Below are 24145 nucleotides of genomic sequence, written 5' to 3'. Positions count from 1 at the left end.
GTTATGCAGGTGCTGTATCTGGGAGCCCTGCAGGAAAAGGACAGGTAATAGCACTACATAAATGTGCTAACTATAAACTTTCTTAATCTTATCTGAGAATTAGACAGAATCTAAGCATCAGGAACCTTTTCCTCTCTTTTTTTGGTTTACAAATAAGTAATAAAAAGTAATAATGCACAGGCACACAAACCCACCAATCATGATGCAGACAAAGATGATAAATTGAGGATATAACCACACCTGGGGTCGTTGTTGGCACCAATACCCTTGGAAAACATGTAGATGCCAGGGTGAAGTGTGTTCTTGACCAAAACCTACAAAATCCTGTGGCTGGAGAGGGTGTCCCAAGGTAGTGTGGGAGGTTGTGGAGTGGGCAGTGTGGGGGGTTGTAATAAACATTTGTGTATAAAAAAAACTTTATTGATTATTCCTTCAATCAGGAATTGTCTTTTTTTCCCATCCAGACATGAACAGCGCAACATATGGCTCACATGAACAGACAAAATCATAAGCCCAGTGCTGCTAGTTAGGCTTTAGACAGGTACAGGGGTGGCTCTGTGAGGAGTGAATAGGTGACAAGGCAACATTCCCTCAACATATAAAGCTTCTCTGGAATCTCGGCACAGCTCATGCCTGTTACTTCCTGCATGTCCTTCCATTGAGGTCACTCACCATGGGTCCACTGCAATACGTGCAGGTGTAGGCATCCTCCTCAACTATGTCTGCAATGGAACAATGCTTATGTAAGACATCAAGACTGGAATTGACCGTACAAGGAATCCATATATGATAATGGGAAGATTCTGAAGGGAGTGGGTTGTTTAACAATGCAGGTTTTACTCAACAGTACACTCTATAAGACATCAAGACTGAAAATGAGCCCACAAGGAATCTATATGAACTTAATGATGATAAGTTTCTGAAGGGAGTGGGTTGTTTAATACATTAGACTTTATTCATCAGTACATTTACTGCAGTGTGATCAACAGACTGGAGGTGTGCAGGGACAGCCTCACCTTTGGCATCCACATGGGCATACACTCTGCATCGGGAACACATGATGGACGGCTCTGTCAGCATAAGTGTTAGGCAGCAGCGGGGCAACGTGTGACCTACCCGTCAGAAAACACATTCATCATTATTACTGGAAGATTATAATTACTCCACACACCTCTGAACACCCTCCACCGTTCTCTACCTTTTGGTTTCGAGTCTGGGTTTTGATTGATTCACATAAGATTGTTTATCACTGGAAGCTTATAATTACTCTACTCAACACCTCTAAATATCCTTCACTGGTCTCTATCCCTGCTTTTGAGTTCAGGCTTTGATTACTTCACATAAAGTTGTTGTGATAGTTACCATTACCACACCGCCCATGAGTCAGCCACTTGAGCTGCACCGGTGCCTTGCACACTGGGCACTGCTCCCTCTTGCTCTTCTCCAGTCTTTTGGCTAGTGGCTGTGAGGTGGAAAGGAAGAAATGCTGGGCTTTATAACATTGGGTAGAACAGTGGCCTTTTGTGTCATATCTTTTCTTCATTCTTACGGAGGAATGAATGTAGTATTGTGAGCACTTATAATGCAATGATATCTGTTATCAACTCTCTTCATTGAACAAATCTTGCAATGGCATTCCCCAAAAATTTCTTGTCAATTATGTGTAGTAATGCTTCAGAACACAAAGTATTAATTCACAAGTTCACAAGGGGTAAAAGATACCAGAATAACTAAAATGTTCAAGTGTCATTAATTAACCTCACTAAATATTATATTAAGTAAAGCTGAGTGAGCAGTAATCACCTCCACACTTCTCTTGACACCTTGCCTTCCATCTTTCTTCATCCAGTCACACATGAGGGAGAGGGAGTGTACTATGGATGGCAGGAAGGGCTCCTTTCTTTGTGCAAACTTTTCAAGGACATCAACAATCCATTTCATAAGAATGGCTTCCTGCACTTTTGCTTCCACCTCATTCTGTAATGCAAACAATTGGACGAAAAGCTGTTGAACTTTCAAGTGAAGACAGACATTGCTGTACTACTCACATTTAAGAAATTAAACATGATAGTTTAAAAAATGTTCTAATATTTATCTCGGAGAGTAAACAGAGACAAGAAAAGTATAGGATGCACATCATTCACATAAAAACATTCAGTAAGTGAGAGCTGTTAGTAGTCAGGTCAGTGCCATAGTGTTCAGCCAAGTCACTGCATTACTATACTTAAGCTATTACATGAAGTTAAATCTGTAATGCGCTTTGATTCTTAACACTACCTGATCACATAAGAACATAAGAAAATATGGGAAGCTGCAAGATGCCATCAATCCTACACATGGCAGTCCCTGTATGAAACATACCTACCTATTTCCACCTATCATCATCATCCATACATTTGTCTAATCTGCCTCGAAAGTTCTCTAATGACTCCACTAACAACCTGATTACTGAGTAGTTTTAAAGGTCAATCTTATTTTGTTATATGCACAAGATGAATATTGAGCATTATTTCAGTACATTAGTGGGAGAATGACAGATTTCTATTATTTTCTCACATTAATAACAATACTTAGGGCAATTTATTATACACCTTATCAATGACGGATCCAAGCAAACAAATTTACCAGTGTTTCCAGAAGAGCTTCATTTGAGGATGCCACACTCTTGGATATCTTCACCAGCCAGAAATGAGCCTTGAGTTTCTGCAGGGACTGGTTAGGAATCTCATCAACCTGAAGGACACTAAGGGATGACCGACCAGCTTTGCAAACCGATATCCTGTGGGAGCATTTTTTTACATTTAGTACCATTCTAGGCAAACAATCTGCTGTCAGTCTATCTATCTATACTTCTATCTTTTAATCTGTGCATCTGTCTTTCTATATATCTACTTACCTATCTATCTTTTTATATATTTATCTATTTATCTTTCCATTCATTTATCTATCATGGTATAATTAATGAAGAATGTAAGTGTGCTTTGTAGTTCACAGAATAATGTTACTATTGCTCCATCTGTTTGTCTGTCTACTCTGATTTCTGTTCCTTAAAAATCTCTCAAGGGGGATGGCTACGAGAAGAAGATGAGTCGTCACTTGCTACTTTCCATACACCTCGTACTTACATATATTCCAATCCCCTTTTCTCTCTCTCTCTCTCTCTCTCTCTCTCCACAAGCCTCATAACATAAACACAACCTAACAAAACCAATTTCCCTTCAGTAAAGTACAGTTTGAAGTGTACTATGTACATATAAAGAAAAAACAAGTAAATTTTTTGGACCATCGCCTTGTTGAAAACAACATAAAACCAAATACATTCATTCAAGGCAGTCACCATATATATTTTTTCTTTTACCATCCTTTAAACACAACTGATCATCCATCCTCACCTCAGACTCTCAAATATGTCAGCACTAAGGTGGAGTGGCAGTGGACTCTCCAGCACCCAGTCCACCATTCTGGCAGTCTCCACCACTCTGTAGATGTTGATGAGTGTTGGTTCTCTCTCTATCAGATGATCGTATGCCACTCGGATGCTGGAAGTAAACAACGAGGCATTCTAAATCTACATTATCAAACCACAGTTATGTAAGGAATTATAGCACTTATTCAGAAACTTATAAGGATGATACTTCCTGACTGAGAGTGAAAGAGACACTATAATGAATAAACTCCATGTAGAATGACCTATTAGAACCAACTGACTTTGCTGCACTAATTCATTACTGTACTACATTCTTTTCTTTTGCTGTCAGTGATGGAGAAAATGGAGAAAGAAATGGAATCTGTAGCTCAAATACACAGATCATCGCCTTGTTGGAAATGAGATTCTAAGACCAAATTTTCATTAAAAGAAATCACTATACATTTTTTTTTCTTTTACCATCATTTGAACACACTTGATCATTTACCTGTCACTTCTGCTCCTTTGTATTTCTCCCTTTCATCTCCTCCATGGTGCTATATGACTGATGTCTATATTAAAATTCTGGTTCTTGCCATTCACTCACTCGCTCACTCGCTCAAACACAGAGAAGTAAACAGTACTCACAACTCAAACACAGAGAGGTAAACAGTACTCACAACTCAAACATAGGAATAAACAATACTCACAACTCAAACACAATAAAATAAACAGCTCTCACAACTCACTCACTCAAACGTGGAGAAGTAAACAATACTCACGACTCAAACACACAGACCATTGCCTTGTTGGGAGAGGCCACCAGGTCTGAGTAAGTGACCCCCTCTGAGTGAAAGATGGCATCCTGCACCTCAACATTTGTACTTCCATCATTCAGCAACTTTATGGAGACGTGTTTTACAAAGCCGTCTTTCGCTGCTGCATAAACATTCAGGTCATCAAATACTAGAAGACCTGCAAATTAGAGTTCTTATACTTCTGACAATGAAAGTAGTGCAATTACTTTCAATACCACAAGAAGTCTTTGAATGAAACTTAAGGTTGAAGGAGAGCAAGACATTAGATATTAAGAGGTTAAGTTATGGAAATATATGGAAGGTATATTTGTAATAGTAACATGAAAAAAGTTAAGCATTTAGGTATGAAACATATACAAACAATTTATTTTGTAGAAAAATAATAATAACAAATAAATAATTTGTAGTAATATAGAAATAACAGTAATAGTAATAATAAAAATAACTAATAGTAAGCTTAGTGGTGCCCCTAAATGCAGACAAACCTGAGATCTCAAGGTCTCCAATAAAGGTGTGTGATGTGTGGTTGACAGCAAGGTGCTGTGTGGTGAGCGAAATTGATGACACCAGCAGGATATTGTGTTTGGCCAAGAGCAGGAGGTACTGGTCTCCCTCAATGGGACACAACTCAGTCTGGTTGACAATCATCCTGGAAAAACAAAATTTAATGTAAGTAAAGATTCTAATGCCAGCTGATTCTTTTTTCAGATGTGCTAACTTGATGATGCTCAAAGTAACCTAAGTTTATTGCAAGTGGATATCATGATGGCATATCATGATCATCTGAAAATATCTGAAAATATATACCAGTAATCATCACTGTTTACATGGATCAGCTACTCAAGCCATGCAATTGTGATTTTTGCTTCACAAACAGTGTTTGCAAATTGATACCCTTTACTTCTACTTAAAGTACAAACATACAGACAAGAAAAACAGTCAACAGTTCCAAATTTATGCTTCCTGATTCATATATCCACACAAATGCAGAGTGCAGGGACTGCATGTACTTCTCACCTGTCAGCACTCTCCCAGGCATAGCCCAAGTCTCTCAGCAAAATGTGTTTGTGGCTGAACTCACAGCACATGATCTTCACTTGTCCTTGACTGTTCCCAAGGGTCAAATAGCCTGAAAGTATTTGAATTAAAGATGATACATGAGATGTATCACTTAGGATACTGTGCAGTGTCTTTAATAATTAAGGATTATCATTGATTTCATACTGTGAAAATTTTTAGTTGAATATTAATATAGTTATGAATATATTCTAATGCTAATTGCTGATTGTGAGTATTAATGCACATCACATTTTTTTCTTTCAAATCAAAACAGAGTTGTATAAACCAGCGAAGCTGCCAACACCTACCAGAGTTATCCCCAGCGGTGTACCAGTGAGCTGATTTGATCTGTGTCATGTTTGTCTCTTGTGCACTCAACAAGTGGACCTGCTCTTGGGAGGTGCAGTCTGATGTCACACGCCAGAACACTGCATGGCCTCCCTCTGTCAGGCCAATCAGCAGGCAGTACTTGCCACCTGCCTCTTCACACACTGATGTCCACACCAGTCCTGACAGTCAATAATAAGGATAATGCATATTGATAATCATCTATAAATTTGCATTAAAAAGTCATTCTTGATCAACAATTCCCATGAAAAAGATAGAAAGCAAAACAAGTGACAGCAATGGTACAAGATTTGACTGAGCAAAGCATACTCGGCCACAAGGATAAACACTCACTGCAGATGGCCAGCATTGCCATTCGTGCCTTGTACTGGATGTGCACTGGGGCATCCTTTGGGACTTTGACTCTCTGCCAGGCCTCATGTGAACAGTACTTGAGCCACTGTGAGGAGAGGTCTGCCAGCTCCCCCCAGTACCGGTTTGTCCGTCCCACCAGAGTCACTTTGTAGTTTGTGGTAAGCAGGGCCAGCACACACCTACCCAGGAAAGCCACAGAGCAATAAGCTTTTAGATTTGTATAGTAACAGGTATTTAATATTGATCAGATACTAACAATGAGCTTATTAGGAAATAGTAAAAAAGGGTTTTAGAAATTTAAATGTATACTCATAATTACTGTAGTAATAAATCAATAAGCAATGAGCCACACACCTCCCATGCTGGCCAACCCCCTGAGGAGACCACACACCCTGCTGGTAGCCCCTGTGGGTGGCCTCACCACTGGGCATGCAGGAGGCACTGCTGCGAGATGTGCGAGGCTCTTGCTCCACCTCGGCACGCTGGTTGGCTGACAGCATGGCATCCATCATCATGGTGTGGCCAGTGACATGATCTACTGTCTGCAGCACGTTGGTCAGGTTGATGTCTGCCAGGTGGACGATGCCATAGGTGACTCACTACATACTATACTGACTTGTGCAACTCATTCAAGATAACTGAATTTTTTGTACTCTCTCAGGGTAGATCTCAATCCAAACCCCAACAGAAGCCTAACAACAAAGAATCATAATAAGCTTAACAAATTAAAGTACTTTTATACCAGAGCATAGAGCTAATGCAGACATTGGGCTGTGCCAGTTACTTTCATCATTACTTGTTACTCAAACAGGAACACCAAATTCACACCATTAATTAATTGTCTGTAATTTCACACCAACCATGAGCAGCATCACATTTCACTCCATTCCAGTTTACTTTGCTACCTGCATTTAACTTGAGCTGACCTGGGTGGGCTTTGGAGGCCTGAGCATCAGGAGCCGCCAGGAAGAAGCGGGTTAACATCAGTGCTGGCGTGCACTCCTCAGGGGACAGGGTTACCTCCTGGCAAAACATTACAGCATTCAACAATATGTTCTTGGAATATACAGGAGTGTATTTCTAACTTTATTTTTTTACTTCTACAAGGAGTCCATTTTCATAATTAGTTCCAAAAATAAATAATAAATAAATATATCAGGTATGCTTGTATACCAATGTAAAGAAACCTGATTGAGTTTTGTTGAGTATCACTTGATAGTTGACTATGTATTTGGTATGCCAGAGTGTTAAGGGATGCTAGTGGGTTCATCTGTGAGTTAAGTGTGTGTGTCCACTTTATCCCTGCTTACAAAGGATACTGGCTGGTACATAGCTGCCTCTGTAGCTGAAGTAATCATAAATACCACAAACATATTGGTTATTCATGCATTACATAATACTAATGTTGTAATATACCTAATTTCTTTGGTAAATAAAACATATTTGCCAAAACATATATTCTTTATTTGCATACTTGAAGAAGCATAAGATGAAGCCCTTCCATCCACACACAAACTCTCTCTCTAGTGCTTTTTCCATGGAATCCCTTGAAGATGGATGGATACAACATGACATGCTTGCACACTTCACTTCCTAACACCCCCCCCTCTCTCTCTCTCTCTTTCATTCACTCATTCCCACTGTTAATTCCTTGAGGACAGAACCACATGTAAACTTCTGCCTTATTAACTATTGATTATGCAATCAGTTCTTGGGTAAATCAGATCTGTAAATTGAATGATTTCACCTTTCTAAAAAAATCATTACCTTTCTTTAGTCCAAACTGACTTATCTTAAGTTCACATAATTAAGAACTGTGAAAATTTCAATATGAATTCCAAAATTTGTCAGAAATCTCTCTCTCTCTTTCTCTCTCTCTCTAAAAAAAAAAAAAAAAAAAAAAAAAAAATGAAAGTATAAAAATAAATCTTACAGCTAAATGATACAGGAGAAAGGTAAATCCATGTATTACAATACCATTTCCTGGCATATTTATTTTGTTTATTTCTTACTCATTGGTCTATCCTCAGCAGGATATATTCAATATTAATTACTTTTTTCAAAGTTTCAAGGTGCATGTATGAAAAATGCCCAATTGTAAAAAAAAAAAAAAAAAAAAAAAAAAAAAAAAAAAAAAAAAAAAAAAAAGTGATTAACCATAAAAAAAAAAAAAAACCCATCATGAAACTTGAACTTAAAGCACTGTAAAATATTCAGTGCAGTAATAGTACAGTAAAATCCCTCTTATCCGGCATCAACAGGACTGCTGACATGCTGGATACTTGAGTAGAAGTGAAATTATGTCCACAATCACCACCCTACACTCACGCATCTTACCATAACAAAGATCAGCTGATCTGATCAGCTGCTTAAATGTAAGCACAACATGCTTCCTCTTTTCTACAACTTTAGGCATGATGAAGGCGTCAGGTGATAAACAGTGCACACGCGGGACTGAGTCACTGAGTAAACACAGTGCAGTGGGCCACGGGTGGCGCGAAGCAGTGCGCTCTGGTGGCGAGGGGACAAAGTATGCCTCGCGCGGGAATTTTAATCGATTTTATGAGTACACATTGATTTTTTATTGATTTTAAGGCTTGGGGAAAAATGTGCCGGATACTTGAAGCTGCCGGATACTCGAATGCCGGATGAGAGGGATTTTACTGTATAGAAATAATTTTCAGCTAAGTTTTATAAATTGTCCTCTCTCTCCCCAGCCAACCATAATAAAACTTACACTTTGATGTACCTATATATATATATACTCTTACAAGTTATTTTCTCTTCCATTATATACATATCTACACACACAGAATATAATGCTATAAGGCAGACCTCCAAAATGTAAGACCAAAATTCACATGAGTTAAGTATCACGAACTCTGTGCTTCACAAGTCCTCACACAGCATGAGTGCAATGCAAAACTTCACACCAGAATATGTAGGCACACAAATCATCACAAATCAAGCAAGGCATCCAATTCCTTTACCATACATCATGTAACCAAAATAAATTACATACCTCAACATATGAGAAAATTATAAATATTCATTCATACTGGAAGATCAGCACTACATGACTAGGTATATCATTGGTACATATGAACATACAACTGAAATCAAGAACTGATAACTATTAATGAATAAGGAAAAACTAAGACTGATGGATATCTGATGATGAACAGTGAAACACTACAAAAGAATCATACTGGTACACACTATAAAGCAAGAATACTTATGGTTTACATGGCATCAAAATGAAACTTGTGTGCGTCCTGCTGCTTCTCTCTCTTATCCTGCTGCAACTCCCTGCGGTAGAGGATGCCGATGATGGCGGCCACAAAGAGGCAGGTGCCCACCAGCGCCCCGGCCGTCATGAGCATTGCCTTGCTGGGGGTGATGAACAGCTTGCTCACCCACCGGTCAGGGTGCCCCCTTGGGTATGGTATCACTATCAGCTGGGAGTTGGGGATGATCTGGGTGAAACTGCTGCTCAGGGTCTCTGAGTTGTTTCCCTTGGGGATGCCAACCCTCAGTTCCTCCACAAAGTTCCAGTTTCGTCCCAAACCAAAGACAGTGTAAGGCAGCTGGAGGGCATGGTAGGCCGTCTGGGACAGCTGGGTGTCTCTGGACTGCTGCATGCCTCCTGTGGCTGTAGTGATGGTGTAGGTGATGGAGGGCCCTGGCTGGTTGGTGCCATATGGAATATTGTGCAGCTGGCAGTCAGACCCATAGCAGCGCCCCGTAGGGATGAGCACCTGTAATGCAGGACCTCGTTGCTGATGTATGTACTGGTCAAGCTCTCAAACAGTACACTTAATGGTATACATTCTCTGAACCATACTAGAACTCAAAATGTATATACTTATAAGAGTTTGGAACATCAAGCATTTGGTAAGTTATATGTTAGGTAGGTAAGTTATGGTGTGTGGCAAAATACTAGTCTCTTCCCATTACTACTAATCTATCAGAGAAATCTGGCTAGAGCTGCAGATTCTACACACTACTACAAGCATTCCACAACAAGCAGCTCAGTCCTTACCTTGACAAAGACAGCATCATACTCATTGGGGTCTTTGTACACTCCCAGCTGGTACTTCCCATCAGAGTCCTTTCGCACCAGAAGGATATCCAGTGTGCCATCTTCTTGAAAGTCAAAGAAGGTTCCCAATACAGTATCACCAAATTCTTCAAACAGATTCCAATGGGGTACAAACTTGCGAGGGTAAGCGCTGCATGCCTCCTCACATTTGACGTTCTCCATCAGGATCACTCTCGGTTTATTCTCTGTATTGATGAGGGTGACCAGAAAGTCTGGGTAGCCGTCTAGATTGTAGTCGCCAACATGTAAGGTAATGGTGTCTGTGTAAAGATAATCCTTATCTTTTGACTGTGGGTACCTCCAGATATTTTCAGACGAGTCCTTGAAGTTGACATCCAGCTCAATCCATTTTGAATGCCCATAACTGTATATATATATTGCACTCTGTGAACATGATTCATCCTTGCAAGCTGGAACAAGAGCATCCACTTCTCCATCAAGATTCACATCTGCAAATGATGTCTGGCCAACCACGGGAGCTGGTGGTTCAGTGGTACGGTTCAATTTAAAACCCTTGAAAGATTTCATCCACACTTCATACTGTCCCGTAGCAGTTACCCACAAGTCAGCTGCAAGATCGTCATCCAGGTCAATGAAGGCATGTGAACTTGGCACTCTCAGGCTTGTCAGGTTACCTATTTCTACTGGCACAGCTGTTGGAGAATCTCTCTTTGGTCCAAATACCCAAAACATTCTGGTGTTATTCTTATCTTCCCCAAACAGGTCTGGGATCATATCTCCATTGTAATCCATGACCAGTGGCTGCCCAGAGAGTGACAGTAAAGGAAGGTCTTCTGACCCACACCTTAAAGGCTCTTCCTTGAGACTTCCCCAAAGGATATACACTTCAAAGAACTCAGACACCTTGGTATTGTGTGACACTATCATCACATCCATGGCACCATTTCCATCAAAGTCCCCAGGAGCAACATTGACTATATTGAGGGTCTTGTAGGTGCAGAAAAGCCTTTTATTATCAGGTCCTGAGGGAACCATGAGGGGCGGCTCAGGCTGAGATATTAGTATCTCTAGCGTTTTGCCATCCTCCGTCACCACAAATAAGTCAGTCAATTTATCAGAGTTGAAGTCCCCAAATGCAGCTGGCAAGAAATTTGTATTGGTGCCAAACACATACTCGGTGAAGTTTAGTCCCAATGACTGGGTCACTGTCACTAGAACTATTAAGAATTTCAATCCATACATCTTTGCAATTTTCTTTGAATGCAACCACAATAAAAAGCAAGTTATTCACAGTTCATTTTCACCACACTAGATATCAACAGTTTTCAATTACTAATACAGTTTTCAGTTTCAAGTGTGTCTCTATGATGTGAATAACACTCATGCCAAATTCTCCTCAACATACCTGCAAGGAAAAAATTAACTGCAATAGTAATTATATCAATGATAATAGAAGTAGTACCAGTAATAGCAGTAGTTGTCATAGCTTTAGTAGTAGAAGTAGTAGTAATGATATGTAATGATTATAAAGGAGACAAAAGAAATTTCTATAAAGTTAACAGAATAATACATGAAGAAAATAAAACAGCAAAATATTTCAACCCATTTATTAAGTGTGGATGCAGGCAATGACAGACATGTCCAGTAACTAAACTACTACCTCAACTAGTTCCCTGAAAATGGAAAAAAATCAACAAGACTTACCAAAATGTAGACACCATGCTGGGTGACGAGAGCAATGTTGTTATCTGCAGACCAGCTCAGAGGAGAGCGAGCCAGGACCGCTGTGGCAAAGGGAATGCCCTGTACCAACTGCCGCACCTCAATCTTCCCCATCACACCACACACCAGCACAGCCTGAACACACAAATCCATGTTATTTTGTTAAGAAAAAAAGGGGGCACGGACTATTGAAATTAACCTTCAGTTACTAATTTTGTGACTATTTCTGGACAAAATTTTTTTTTTCATATTGTAATATACCAGTAATGAAATCAGCAGTGATATTTATGAACTAAATTAATCTAAACTTAACTTAACCTGACCCATAGATGAAGCTGCTGTCACTTCATTATTATATAAAAAAAAAAGGCTGACCCATAGATGAAGCTGCTGTTACTTCATTATTATATAAAAAAAAAAGGAAGAAAAATATAGTGAAAATGCAGTGCCACTGCTCCCATCCTTTTCACATAAAATCTTTCCCTAGCCTCAACAAACTTGGGGGATCCATCAGGAAAGCTGATTTTTTGAGCGGAAAAGCCAAATTACTGAAAAAAAAGTCCACAAAAAATATCAAGAATTTCCTGAAAATCTAGGGAAATTTCCCTGGACAAAAAAAAAATCTGGAGAAATTTCTCAAAGATAAGCTTTTTTACTACGTGCGGAAGGTAAAACTACACTTCCTGTTCACCCTAGCACTGGGGGCCTAATCTACCCTAACATACCTTTCATGACCAAAAAATTAGACAGATCGGTCGGGAGCAGCTATTCTGCACATTAGCCACAGTCAGTAACACTAATGACGGAGAAAAATAAATAGGTAGTGTTTACATGTTCACTTTACTACTACTACTACTACTTTGGTCCTCTCCTTTACCAGTTTGTAGACTAGTCCCTCATCCTTATTTCACTACAGATCATCTTATCTTATAATATTATACCAGCTTATGATGTAGTATTATGTTAACCTGTGTTACCTCATTATACAGTATTATTCCTTGATCTCATTAATACACATTTTTCCCATCAATATTCGGCATAAGGTACGCAACTCAGCCACTACTATTAGAACAGCTTGTTATTGTATTGAAATCTTATTGGCGTACCTGCAGATCAGTATTGTCCTCATATTCATAGAAATAACCTCTACTTGCTTGTAAATATGTCATGAAAGCGTAGCCAACCAGGTGAGTCAACTACTACTCCTGCTGATTGCACCATTTGATTAGGTATTTATTCTTACACTGCTATTTTCTACACTAACTGAACTCGCTCAACATACATGCCATAGGTTCACAGTCGCGAGGAAAGCATCAAATAGTTATGGAAAGACTACCAAGGACAGTATGAAGTAAATAACAGGAGTGTTTTGTATTACCGTGTTGTCCTCTCAGCTGTGACTTCGGCTCTTCTTTCACAACTCGGCCGGATTCTCTTCCTATTTCACTAACATCTAAGGTTACTTCTCGTTTATTTCAATGAATCTAGTGAGTAAGTTTTGTTTTGAATATTAAAATTAAAAAAAAAGTATTTTCACTATCATGTTATTCTCTCAGTTGTGACTTCGACTCTTATCTTAGATCTCGGCGCGTTTCTTTTCCTATTTCTGTAATATTCAAATTATCTCACGTTAATTTCACTTGATTTGGTGTTGCGATTTTCATAGCTATTAGAATAATTAAGATAGTCATTTATACGTTCTTGTTTCAGCTCAGATTATTATAATCTTTTTATTTATTTATTTATTTATTTTTATATGTGGGTGGATTACATTTGGGCCTGAAAAATATTTATTGGAATATTGTCTTAATATTTATATAGATTTGCAGTACTAGTAGGTTGATGCAGAAGGATCCTTCGTCTCCGGTTTTTACTGATAACCAAAAACATAGATAACGTTTTTTTTTTTTTATTTCAAATGTAAAATACAAATACATAAAAAAATATATACTATTATTTATATAATATTTTTCTGTCAAGACACCTTTAATTTAGTATGCACTGGCAAGAGATGTCAGTGTTTACATCAGCAAGGGTGATGATGGCAGACGTCAGCTGTTCCGCACCGCCTGCTTAGTGCTGTCACCGCTGCCTCTGATCACCTTAGATACTGTGATATTTTGTTAATCGTGGGCACAGCTAAAGTGAACCTCCGCTTTTATCAGGTAAATTCAACTACTACTACTGTTACTACTAATACTACTACTACTGCTGCTGCTACTACTACAATAATCAGTACCACTAACACTGCAGTCATTACCAATATTATTACTGTTGCTACCTACTGCTACTACTGTCAGTATCATCATCGTCGCAACCAGATAACTACTACTACTACTACTACTACTACTACTATTGTAAGGATGTCTTTAGGGGTATTTCTAGTTGCAAAAATTTATCATATGAATAGGAATGGACAAGAGAGTAGTCAGGAAGAGACGTGGTACTTATAGGGAGAAGGAAGTTGAACAAGAGCTATATGGAATGAAAATTGAGAATGCTCTTAATTGACTCATAACAGCTGGTGGGGGATTACTTGGTATTTTTTAGTGCACACAAAACATCATTCTCATTCACGCATTTTATTGGCCAAGGAATACTGTGACATTTCCTTTTATAGATGGATTTCCTAAAAAAAAAAAAAAAATAAATAATAATAATTAATTTGAGTAATTTAAGCATGAGTGAAAAATAATCCAACTTTTTTTTTTTTCAATTCAGGGTGATGCAAGTGAGTGATAAATAATAATAATCCATCTTTTTTTTTCTCTCTCTTCAGGGTGACGATGATACAAACCATTAACAACATTAGGGACTCCATGCTGGAGATGTTTGAGTTGGTATCCCAGATGTTCTCCCTGTCGGTGCGAGTGTGGTCACTGGCCATCACTGTCTTGCTGCAGCTGCTTGTCATCTTGGTGGGGCTCCTCTGTCTGTGCTGGGTGCTCCTCAAGTTTGTAAGTCGCTTCTTTTCTCTTTTCCTTGTATTAGATTCTTTTTTTTTTAAATTAGTCATGTTTTTACTTGTTATTTCAGAAACTGAGAATTTATTTTTCTTTTATAGTGATGTAATTCATTAGTACAAGTGCTTATTTATTTTGACAGTGTCCTTATATATTGCATCCTTCTCAGATTTAAATATTTTCTTGTTTTATGTGTTATACTTGGAACTGTGCATTTTTTTTCTTTTATATTGACTTAAGTTATTGATATGAATGCTGATCTCTTCTGACAGTCTCCTTATAAATAGTCAAGAAAATCACAGGTCAGGTCCATGTGGCATCTCCTCAAATGAAATTATTCTCTTCAAACTAATCTTCTTTTTACTCCTTTTTTCTGAAACAGCATTTTTCTTTCATAGTGACTTAATTCATTGGTGCTTATTTGTTCCAACAGTGCGTGTATACATTGCCAAGGGGAGACCCAGGGCAGATCCACGTGGCATTCTTTCACCCTTATTGCAATGCTGGAGGTGGAGGGGAGAGGGTGCTGTGGTGCGCCATCAGATCACTGCAGAAGAAGTAAGTGTGCCTGGAGAGCAAACATATTTCCTTGCATCTTTCTTCACTCTTTTTGTACAGTTTCTAAAAGGGCATTGTAAGAAATTATATAAAAAAAAAAGCGAATAAATATTTCAGGAAGTATAGTTTTCCTGACCAAAGTTTGTGTAAGGAGCATTCACAGCTTTAAAGATAAATACGACAAATTAACTTTAAAAGACAGGAAATTATGACCTTGATTCAGTCCTGTAAAATACAATTAGGTAAGGTAAGAACATATAAACAGATACTTCCTGAGATGCTCCTTTCCCTCTCAGATTTTGCTTAGTGGATCCATCAAATTGTAGTCTCCCTTCCTCATGTACAATAAAATGTTGATAATAATGCTGGTGTTGTATGATGTTACAACCATGATTTTCTACCTGTCATGGCCTTCTACATGGAATAATATCTTTGAAGTTAGTAAGGCATGAAGCAAGATAATAAACACAGTAATAACATATATAAAAACTCATTATTTACCTGTGGATAGATGAACATTGAAACACAGTGTTGGAGAACATCTTAGTGAGTGAATAATGATAATACTTTCTTCCTCAGGTACAAAAACATCAAGTGCTACATCTACACAGGGGACACAGAAGCTTCACCAGAGGAGATTCTGCAAAAAGCGAAGGACAGGTTTAATGTTACTCTGCCGCAGCCTGTTGAATTTATATTTCTGAGAAGCCGTAGTATTGTCGAGGCCAAATATTACCCTTTCTTGACGCTGTTCATGCAGAGTATTGGCTCCATAATGCTGGCTGGGGAAGCGCTGTCCAAGTTTCGGCCAGACATCTTTTTTGATTCCATGGGTTATGCATTTACCTACCCAGTGTTCCGCTTCATTGGCGGCTGTGTGGTGGGGTGCTACACTCACTACCCCACCATAAGTACTGACATGCTGAATAGAGTTTCGGACAGGCTTGAGTCCCACAACAATAGGAGGCTCATTGCAAACAGTGCTTTCTTCAGTTTTGCCAAGATGGTTTATTACAGAGTGTTTGCCGAGCTGTATTCTCTCGTCGGCTGGAGTGCACAGGTGGTGATGGTCAATTCTTCCTGGACACATGGACACATTTCGTCACTCTGGGGAGTGAATCGACGCATTCATATCGTGTATCCTCCATGTGATACAGAAAAATTCAAAAGTCTCGAGATCATTCCTGACGTAGAGAAGAAAGTCAAGTCCATAGTGTCAATAGGCCAGATTCGTCCAGAGAAAGACCACGCCCTCCAGTTGAAAGCCCTCCACCGACTCTGTGAGATTGTGGACCCTGCCACCGAGACTCAGCTTGTGATCATTGGTGGCTGCCGGAATGAGGAGGACCACCAGAGGGTCACGGCGCTGAAAGACTTGGCGGCCTCCCTGAACATTGAGGACAAAGTAGTGTGGAAGCTGAATGCACCATTTGATGAGCTGCTGGAGTGTGTTCAGCAAGGCACAATTGGACTGCATACCATGTGGTGTGAACATTTTGGCATCTGTGTGGTGGAATGCATGGCTGGTGGCCTCATAATGGTTGCTCATGATTCTGGGGGACCAAAAATGGACATTGTTGTAGATTATGAAGGACAGCAAACTGGATACAGGGCATTGGATGTTGAGTCTTATGCACAGGCAATGAAAACTGTTCTTGAGTCTTCCAGTGAGACGAAAGAAAGCATGCGACTAGCGGCCAAGAGTTCTGTCGACAGGTTTAGTGATGCAGAGTTTGAAATGGCCTTTCTTGGTGCTTGCGAGAGTCTATTTTCCTCCACTAATGTAGTTTTGAATTAATGCTTACTGTTAAAATGTTACTAGTTGTAGCTATTTATTATGACAAATGTTATGGCTTCATAACTTTGGTAAAGGAAAAATTTTGTTGTGTAGGAGTGGCTACCTTAATATGCATAGAAGTGAGAGGGAGTTGGCACTATTTAGTGTTAAGGTGGGTGCCTTTTCTGTGATCTGTAACCTTTGCTGTCCTCTCTTGAGATGTCCACTTAGTTGTTCATTGTAGGGAATAAGGTGGTGATGATGGTAGTAGTGCTGGTGATGACAGTGAAGCTGGGGATAGTGGTGGTGATGGTGATAGGCAGTACCTCCATGTTCTTTCACGCTGCATATTGCCGAGCTGCTGTCAGGCAGTAAGGGGTGACCCATGTAAATGTGGAGCCTGCTTTTCAAAATTATGATGATTAAACTCACAGTCCCTGGAAAGGAAGAACCTGGAGGGATGTGAGTTGCTAGAAACAGAGATAGATTGGTGAAAAATGTTGTTGGCCAGCAATTGTTTCTGCTTTTTTGATAAATCTGTTGCAGTTACTTATAATTTTTCTAGTAATTCTATGAAAGGATTTAATAGACAACTGCCATAGAAAGTATGCTCTATTTTATACTTAGAGTAAATTTATACTTTAATTTTTTTCTAGGCCACCATAGCAAATTTACAGGATAAGTCCAATCACTTACTAAGGAGTTCTCTTGCCGATCCATCTCTCCATCCACCACTGTGTGTGTGTGTGTGTGTGTGTGTGTGTGTGTGTGTGTGTGTGTGTGTGTGTGCGTGTGCGCACATGTGTGATCACAAACATATGTGAGACGGTGTGTATGTGAGTATAGGAACACTAGAATTTGATTTGTGGTGTTTTTATCTCATGTGATTTGATAGGATTGTGGTAGACAGCTGTGTGTTGTGTTGAGGAAGGAGGCAGGTGGGTGGGCAAGGCTGTTGGCCCCTGTCACTGCAACACACACGATGGATGCACACTTTATTGGGGAAGTCTTTGATGACACGTTCCAGGGGGTGGGTGAATTAAGGTCATGATTGTTATTCAGATAATTGACAAAGTCCTAAAGGATACATTGCTGACACTATGGATTGATTAACTCCCAGTGATACTGCAGCTAAAAGTTTAGTTAATATCAGGAGTCTTGTAAGAAAATGTGGATGTTGACTATTTTCTTTATTTGGCCAGCATTATACGTACAAGGATTAGTTGTGTTATATCACACATTTCCACTTATTGTACCCAAAAGAAGATTATTACTGTGGTCTGTGTATGAGCATGCCTCTGTACCATTTTCTCTCACCTTTGTGTGATACATTTATGAGTTAGTTCCATAGCACAACATGAGTTGCCCTGCACAGGATATTGAAATCATATACAATGCATGTTCTTTTTCAGTGTGTATCAATTAGTATTTGTGCCATTCGTTTCCCAGATTTTCCTTTTTAATGTTAATGCCCATTCATACGTAGCAGTACACGTTTTCCTACCTGCACTGTATTAGTCATTGTTTGACAAGATCAGATTGTACCAAAGATTTGGCCTGCTGTCTTAAGGCTGGTGGCTTTGTTCTTATTTCAGAAGTACATCCATAGAATGTAATAGCACATAATCCTTGTGGTTTGTTGTATTATGTTCCTTCTGCATGCCAGTTTTCAAACATCAGTCATGCCTATGTAGATACTTGAATTTTTCAAATTCTTAGCAAAGTACTGAATTTCAGAAAATGCATTCAATCAGTAGCCTACATTTCAAGGAATTTGAACCCATCTTCTGTACTACATTCCTGTCCTTAATCTCACTTCAGCCTCACACCTTCACACATCTTTTATAACCAGGGTGATGAGAAGTCTAACATTAAGTCAGCAGGATCCAGGAAGCATTACCCAGTATTGTGGGTGAACTCTAAGTTGACCTTCCACTCCTAGCTAAACTAATCATGAGATGAAGCATTGTTGGCTTGGAAAATTTAATTGAATGGTGGCAGGTCCTCCCCACTAGTAAGGACTGATGGCCTCTATCATACCATGTGCCTTTTGTATTCCTCATTTTTAATATTTTACCCAAGGACAGTGTTGGGTTTCATAAAACTCGTCCATCACTATGTGTTCTTTATACCATAGAATATACAGGAGGTAAGCTGATAAGTCTATATGTAGTTGAAAGGCATTGCAGGTTTCTTCAGTCTGATTGGAAGATAATCAAATAATGGGTCCACTAAAAACGACAAGACGGTGAAGAAAAATTATGGTTCGAGGAACTGAGAGTGTGACCCATCAGGTAGCATGCTGGATTTTGGAATAAGTTTCTTCAATGTTTTATCCTTAGAATATAACCATCAATATTACATGATTTGTGGCGAAGGCAGAGCAGATGAAAATGATTTTTAACAAAACTGTTCAGAAAATAAATTTGACACCTAAATGAGGTGCAACCATGAAATGACGAGTGAATATGTTGCATAAAAGATTTTTTCCTTAGGAAAATTTATACGGCAAGCGTAAAATATTTACAGTGCGTGCACTCAAGTAAATGTAATTTGAAAACCTTCATAATTTCTTGCAGTATTTAGGTATATTAAAAAAAAAAAGTATATGTGAATATTTCAAGTAAAGTTTAGGCTCGTAGTCACCACAACAACACTGGGAGGCACGTGTGCTGCTGGCGGCGCCTCTTACTCACCAGTCCTTAGATCGCTACCATGCAGAGCGACGACGTGAGTATGCATTATTAGCAACGTAGATAGTAATGTGACTTTCAAGGGAAGGGAAATGTCCTGAGTATAAGGTCATTGCAGCACTTGATGGATCTAGAGATGAGTTCTCCCACCCAACCTGTACCGTGGGAGGGAACAGATTTATGAAGGCATTTTAGCTTCAAAGATATGGAATTGTTGAGGAGGTTTGAGCTCTTGCTGTATGGTTTGTAAGCTTGAATTTGAGTTAGTTTTGGGGGATTTAAAAAAAATTCTGTAGCTTCGAAGATAATTATTGGGGGAGATGTGAGCATTTGGTGTAAGATTTGCAGGGCTATTGAGTTGGGTTTGCGAATATTAGGGACAGTGAAACAACAGTGACATAATATCCAGTCATAGTCAGACCATTAGGAACCAGTGAGTCATCAAGCAAGTATGCATTACATCAGATATTCAGATCAGCACCTCTGTCAGCACTTCTGATATACTCAACATCTGCACCACCACCCATGTTTGCTGATTGGTCTGTTTTGTTTGATTACAGATAACATGGAGTATCATCAACAAGTCCTTCTGTTCCTTCAAGATCCAGTAAGTTTATGTGCTTGGTGACATTTTAGGGTATAATCTCATATATATTCTGACAGTTTTTTCCTCACAAATAATTTTCTTGTTTTTTTCTTATAATTTCTTTTGTATAATTACTTATTAATCATTTGCAGAACCAAGTCCCAGAAGTTTTGCAGAAATGAGTTCAATCTGACAGGCTTGTGCAGCCGCAGCTCGTGCCCCTTGGCTAACACACAGTATGCTACAGTTCGGGAGGAAAAGGGCGTCATTTACCTGTACATGCGCACAGCTGAGAGGTATGAATGTATCCTAGAGCCGATGCAGATGAAATGCACAGAAACCAGGAATAGTTCTAAAGAGATGCATGGGAGCAGAATACCATACCAGGATTTTGTTTTGTTCCCTGAGAGAGATTTAAGCATTACATATATTTTTAACTGATTTTCGACATAGCTGCTATTATAGCAAGATTCTGATTTTACCAAAATTAGTTTGACTATTTTAAATTGCTAAAAATGCATGATTATTTGATATTTCTAAATGTTCTCAGAGTTTTCATTTAGTGCAAATAAGTATTTAAAACAATTCACCAATTCCTGTGGATTAATTTGTTATGATTTGAATTGCTTGTGCAGCTTCAGAGACAGTTTTGCTTTTAAACTGATAGATGAGGAACATTATTCTCTAACTTTATATTCATATTTATTCTAGAATACATTTTCAGAGCTTTTTTCCCTGCCAAGCAGTGGGAAAAAGTGAAGCTTTCAAGAAATTTTGTCAAAGCTTTGCAGCAAATTGATGAGAATCTTATCTTCTGGAAAAAATACTTTCGCCAGAAATGTCGGCAGAGATTACTGAAAATAACTCAGTACCTCACTCGCATGAGAAAAATCAAATTGGGGCGACAGTAAGTCACTATACAACTTTATACTTAAGAACCTTCTCTTGAAAGGTAGCTGAAATTATTTGATTAATGTGATGGGTCAGTTTAATTGGGTAAGGAAGATACTGCATAACTCACACAAGCCAAGGTGCCTGATGGTGATGAATCTAACTGCTGTTCTGCATTTGTTTTCCAGGAAGAAGTTGGTGCCTATACAGCGGAAGGTTGACCTGCGCATAAAGAGACGTGAAGAAAAGGCCCTTGTTGCTGCAAGAATTGACAATGCCATTGAGAAACAGCTGCTGCAGAGACTGAAGGATGGAACTGTAAGACACTTTATTAATATATTTAGCAAGACTTTTTGTGATACTGTTTTTATTTTCTTGAGTTAGAAGCAGTAAGATCTAACTATTATTTTTTTCCCAGTTTTCATTGTCATGTAATGTAGATGTTTGCTCATTTGGTATTCATAGTTCATTCTGTTAATGTTGTCATGCATTAGAGGAAAATTATCACCTAAATCAAGAATAATCTAGGAATAGTTAAAAGTCAAATTCCATGCCAATTTTGTTTTAATTTAACATTTGTCAACAATTTTATTGAACATTTTCATGTGTTTCAGTATGAGCGCATCTACAACTTCCCACAAGAGGCTTTCAATGTACGGATAGATGAAGAAGAGGAAGAAAGTGAAATAGAAGAGGAGGAAGAATATGAAGAGGAGAAGGAGGAAGAAGTAGAGACTGATGAGGACGTTGAAGGAGAGTTGGAGAAGGAGGCTTTGGAGGATGAGAGGAGAGAAGTGAGTGATGGATGACAGTAACTTGCAGATATTGATCTCATTTTCTTTGTACTGTATTAATTCACTGTCTATTTCTTTATATCCTCCTTGAACTCTTTCAGGAGGGAGGTTTCTAAACACTGATCCTCTAATTTTAGATGATGCTTTTGACTTATTGGGACTGGTACTCAGTGGGCAATTCTTATTGCCCTTGGCCAGTGCCCCTCTTAGGAAAAAGAAGAAAAAAGAAAAAAAAATTGCCCTCTGTCTCAATATTATTCAACAAAATTATCCTAAAAACAAGATTTATTTTGTTCCTTATCTGCAGATGGATAGTGACGAGGATGAGGATGAAGACGAGGATGATGATGAGGATGAAGATAGTGAAGAGGAGCACCAGTTTGTTGCTGATTTTGATGAGAGTGATGATGACTTAGAGGTTAGCTTTGCATACTTTCCTTGTACTAATGATGAATTATACATAGGCACACCTTGTAACTTTAACCATGTAAAGTCTCAGACAGTTGTTCAGTAACCTTCACTTAAGTTCTCTGTCTTATGTTTTTTCTCACAATGGTCTGCTGGAAATTTGTCAGTTGTCAGAGTTCATAGAGATTGTCATGTTACCTAGGCAGATATAATTTTTGAATCTGTGTCATGGCTAGTTGTTTAGTAACCTCTTATGTTCCCAGTATTTTGTATTTGTATTTAAGTCTTGATCTGGTGGAAATCTGTCTGTTGTCAGGTTTCATTAGGAGACTATCATAATACCTAGGCTCACCTTTTACTTCAGCTTTTAAGTCTGTGTCTCTGATAGTTGTTTAATAACTGGCAACTTACATCCACTGTGCTTTGCCTTCTCACAATGCTAAATCTTGATGTGATGGAAATTCGTCAGTTGTCAGGTTTCATAAGGAGACTTATAATGCCCAGGCACAGCTTGTTTAGTAACTTTCACTTAGTTCACTGTTTTGCATTTTTGCTCAGTGGTAAGTCTTGATCTGGTGGAAAATTATCACTTTTCAGGCTTCATAAGGAAACTGTCATTATATTGGAGGACTTATGATTCAGAGGAAATCACAGTAGGGATGAATGTAGCATTGTTAACCATGATTCCTTTGATTGTCCATATAACAGTCTGGCTACACCATAGTTGGGAATAATATAGCCACCATGCCCTATTTATTATGAAGCCATGGAGTGTGTGGCCTGACCATATCTTCCATAACTGGGATACAGATTCAGACAGATACATAAACAAAAATTGATACATATCTTTCATTATAAAAGTGACAGATTAAATTAAATTGACTTGTTACCCCTATCACACAGGATGCTGCTGGAAGGATAGCCATGAGCTCAGATGAGGAGAACCAATCCGGTGATGAGGGTGAGGAAGACGAGGAGGAAGCATTGATGCCAAGCAGGAGTGTGGGGAAGAGGCCGGCAGGTCCACGGGTCATAAAGAGGAGAGGAAAGGCCCGGCTGGAGGTGGAATATGAGATGCCAGAAGACTCCAGTAAAGTGAAAGTTACGACATAAAGTTGATGTATAAAATAAAGTTGAGGTTAAGTGCCTGGGATTTTGTGTTACATGTATGGCTGTATGTATAAGAATGTAAGAACACAAGGGAGCTGCTTGAGCTAGGTGCCCTAAAATTGATATAGACTTCTTTCCTCTCAAACAGGATAGTAGATAACTGGAATAGGCTGTGTTATCAATCGTTAGAGTTGTTAGTAGGAAGCTTTAAGTGTGACGTACTGTTATATCTCCTGCTTCTATAGTGTACTTTAATTTCTTTACTCTCCCTGCATCATTGTCTTGTGTAATGCTTTCTAGTAACTGACAATACAATTACCGAGTCCATTCCAATCACTTATCACTATGTTTGAGAGCCAATTTTCTCCCATCTTTTTAAATCTATATTTATTTATTAATTTATTTTTTTTGATATGCAAGGGGGGATATTGGCCAAGGGGAACAAAATATACATTAAAAACCGTTCACAGAGGTGTCATTCACTAAAGGAACTAAAAAGTAAAAAAAAGTTGAAAATTCATGCTATTTCTCATCCCTGCTATCAAACATATTTCCATGAGAAAAAAAAAAATTATAGCCTCTTTCATGGACAAAT

General features: G+C 38.7%; 3 protein-coding genes across 4 annotated transcripts; 2 read left to right on the top strand and 1 right to left on the bottom strand.

Moving 5' to 3' along the window:
* Positions 1–398: 398 nt before the first annotated feature.
* On the bottom strand, positions 399–13278 carry LOC135090595 (T-cell immunomodulatory protein-like). 2 transcript variants are annotated; one of them, XM_063987485.1, is made up of 15 exons: positions 13149–13278; positions 11753–11905; positions 6912–7008; positions 6340–6553; positions 5965–6164; positions 5592–5792; positions 5242–5353; positions 4710–4873; positions 4189–4381; positions 3393–3539; positions 2626–2779; positions 1804–1977; positions 1363–1462; positions 1017–1112; positions 399–722 (listed from the first exon to the last, which is right to left on the bottom strand). In XM_063987485.1, the coding sequence occupies exons 2-15, from the start codon at positions 11882–11884 to the stop codon at positions 637–639; spliced, it is 2070 nt and encodes a 689-aa protein (XP_063843555.1). In that variant the 5' UTR covers positions 11885–11905; positions 13149–13278; the 3' UTR covers positions 399–636. The 2 variants fall into 2 exon arrangements, with proteins under 2 accessions (XP_063843555.1, XP_063843556.1); XM_063987486.1 differs by lacking the exons at positions 399–722; positions 1017–1112; positions 1363–1462; ... (8 more) ...; positions 6340–6553; positions 6912–7008 and adding exons at positions 8544–9743; positions 10028–11453 and having other exon boundaries at positions 13149–13180.
* Positions 13279–13786: 508 nt separating this feature from the next.
* On the top strand, positions 13787–18702 carry LOC135090593 (GDP-Man:Man(3)GlcNAc(2)-PP-Dol alpha-1,2-mannosyltransferase-like). Its single transcript, XM_063987483.1, has 4 exons — positions 13787–13935; positions 14550–14727; positions 15167–15291; positions 15871–18702. Exons 2-4 carry the CDS (start codon positions 14557–14559, stop codon positions 17087–17089), a joined length of 1515 nt encoding a protein of 504 aa, XP_063843553.1. The 5' UTR covers positions 13787–13935; positions 14550–14556; the 3' UTR covers positions 17090–18702.
* A 961-nt stretch (positions 18703–19663) lies between these two features.
* On the top strand, positions 19664–23586 carry LOC135090594 (protein MAK16 homolog). The gene is made up of 8 exons (XM_063987484.1): positions 19664–19798; positions 20322–20368; positions 20500–20643; positions 21072–21254; positions 21427–21556; positions 21853–22032; positions 22340–22450; positions 23344–23586. Exons 1-8 carry the CDS (start codon positions 19784–19786, stop codon positions 23551–23553), a joined length of 1020 nt encoding a protein of 339 aa, XP_063843554.1. The 5' UTR covers positions 19664–19783; the 3' UTR covers positions 23554–23586.
* The last annotated feature ends 559 nt before the right edge of the window (positions 23587–24145 follow it).

The sequence above is a fragment of the Scylla paramamosain genome, chromosome 35 (assembly GCF_035594125.1).
Source record: "Scylla paramamosain isolate STU-SP2022 chromosome 35, ASM3559412v1, whole genome shotgun sequence".
Classification (NCBI taxonomy): Eukaryota; Metazoa; Arthropoda; class Malacostraca; order Decapoda; family Portunidae; genus Scylla; species Scylla paramamosain.
The sequence above is the reverse complement of the archived record's forward strand: the minus strand, read 5'-3'. Positions and strand labels throughout refer to the sequence as shown.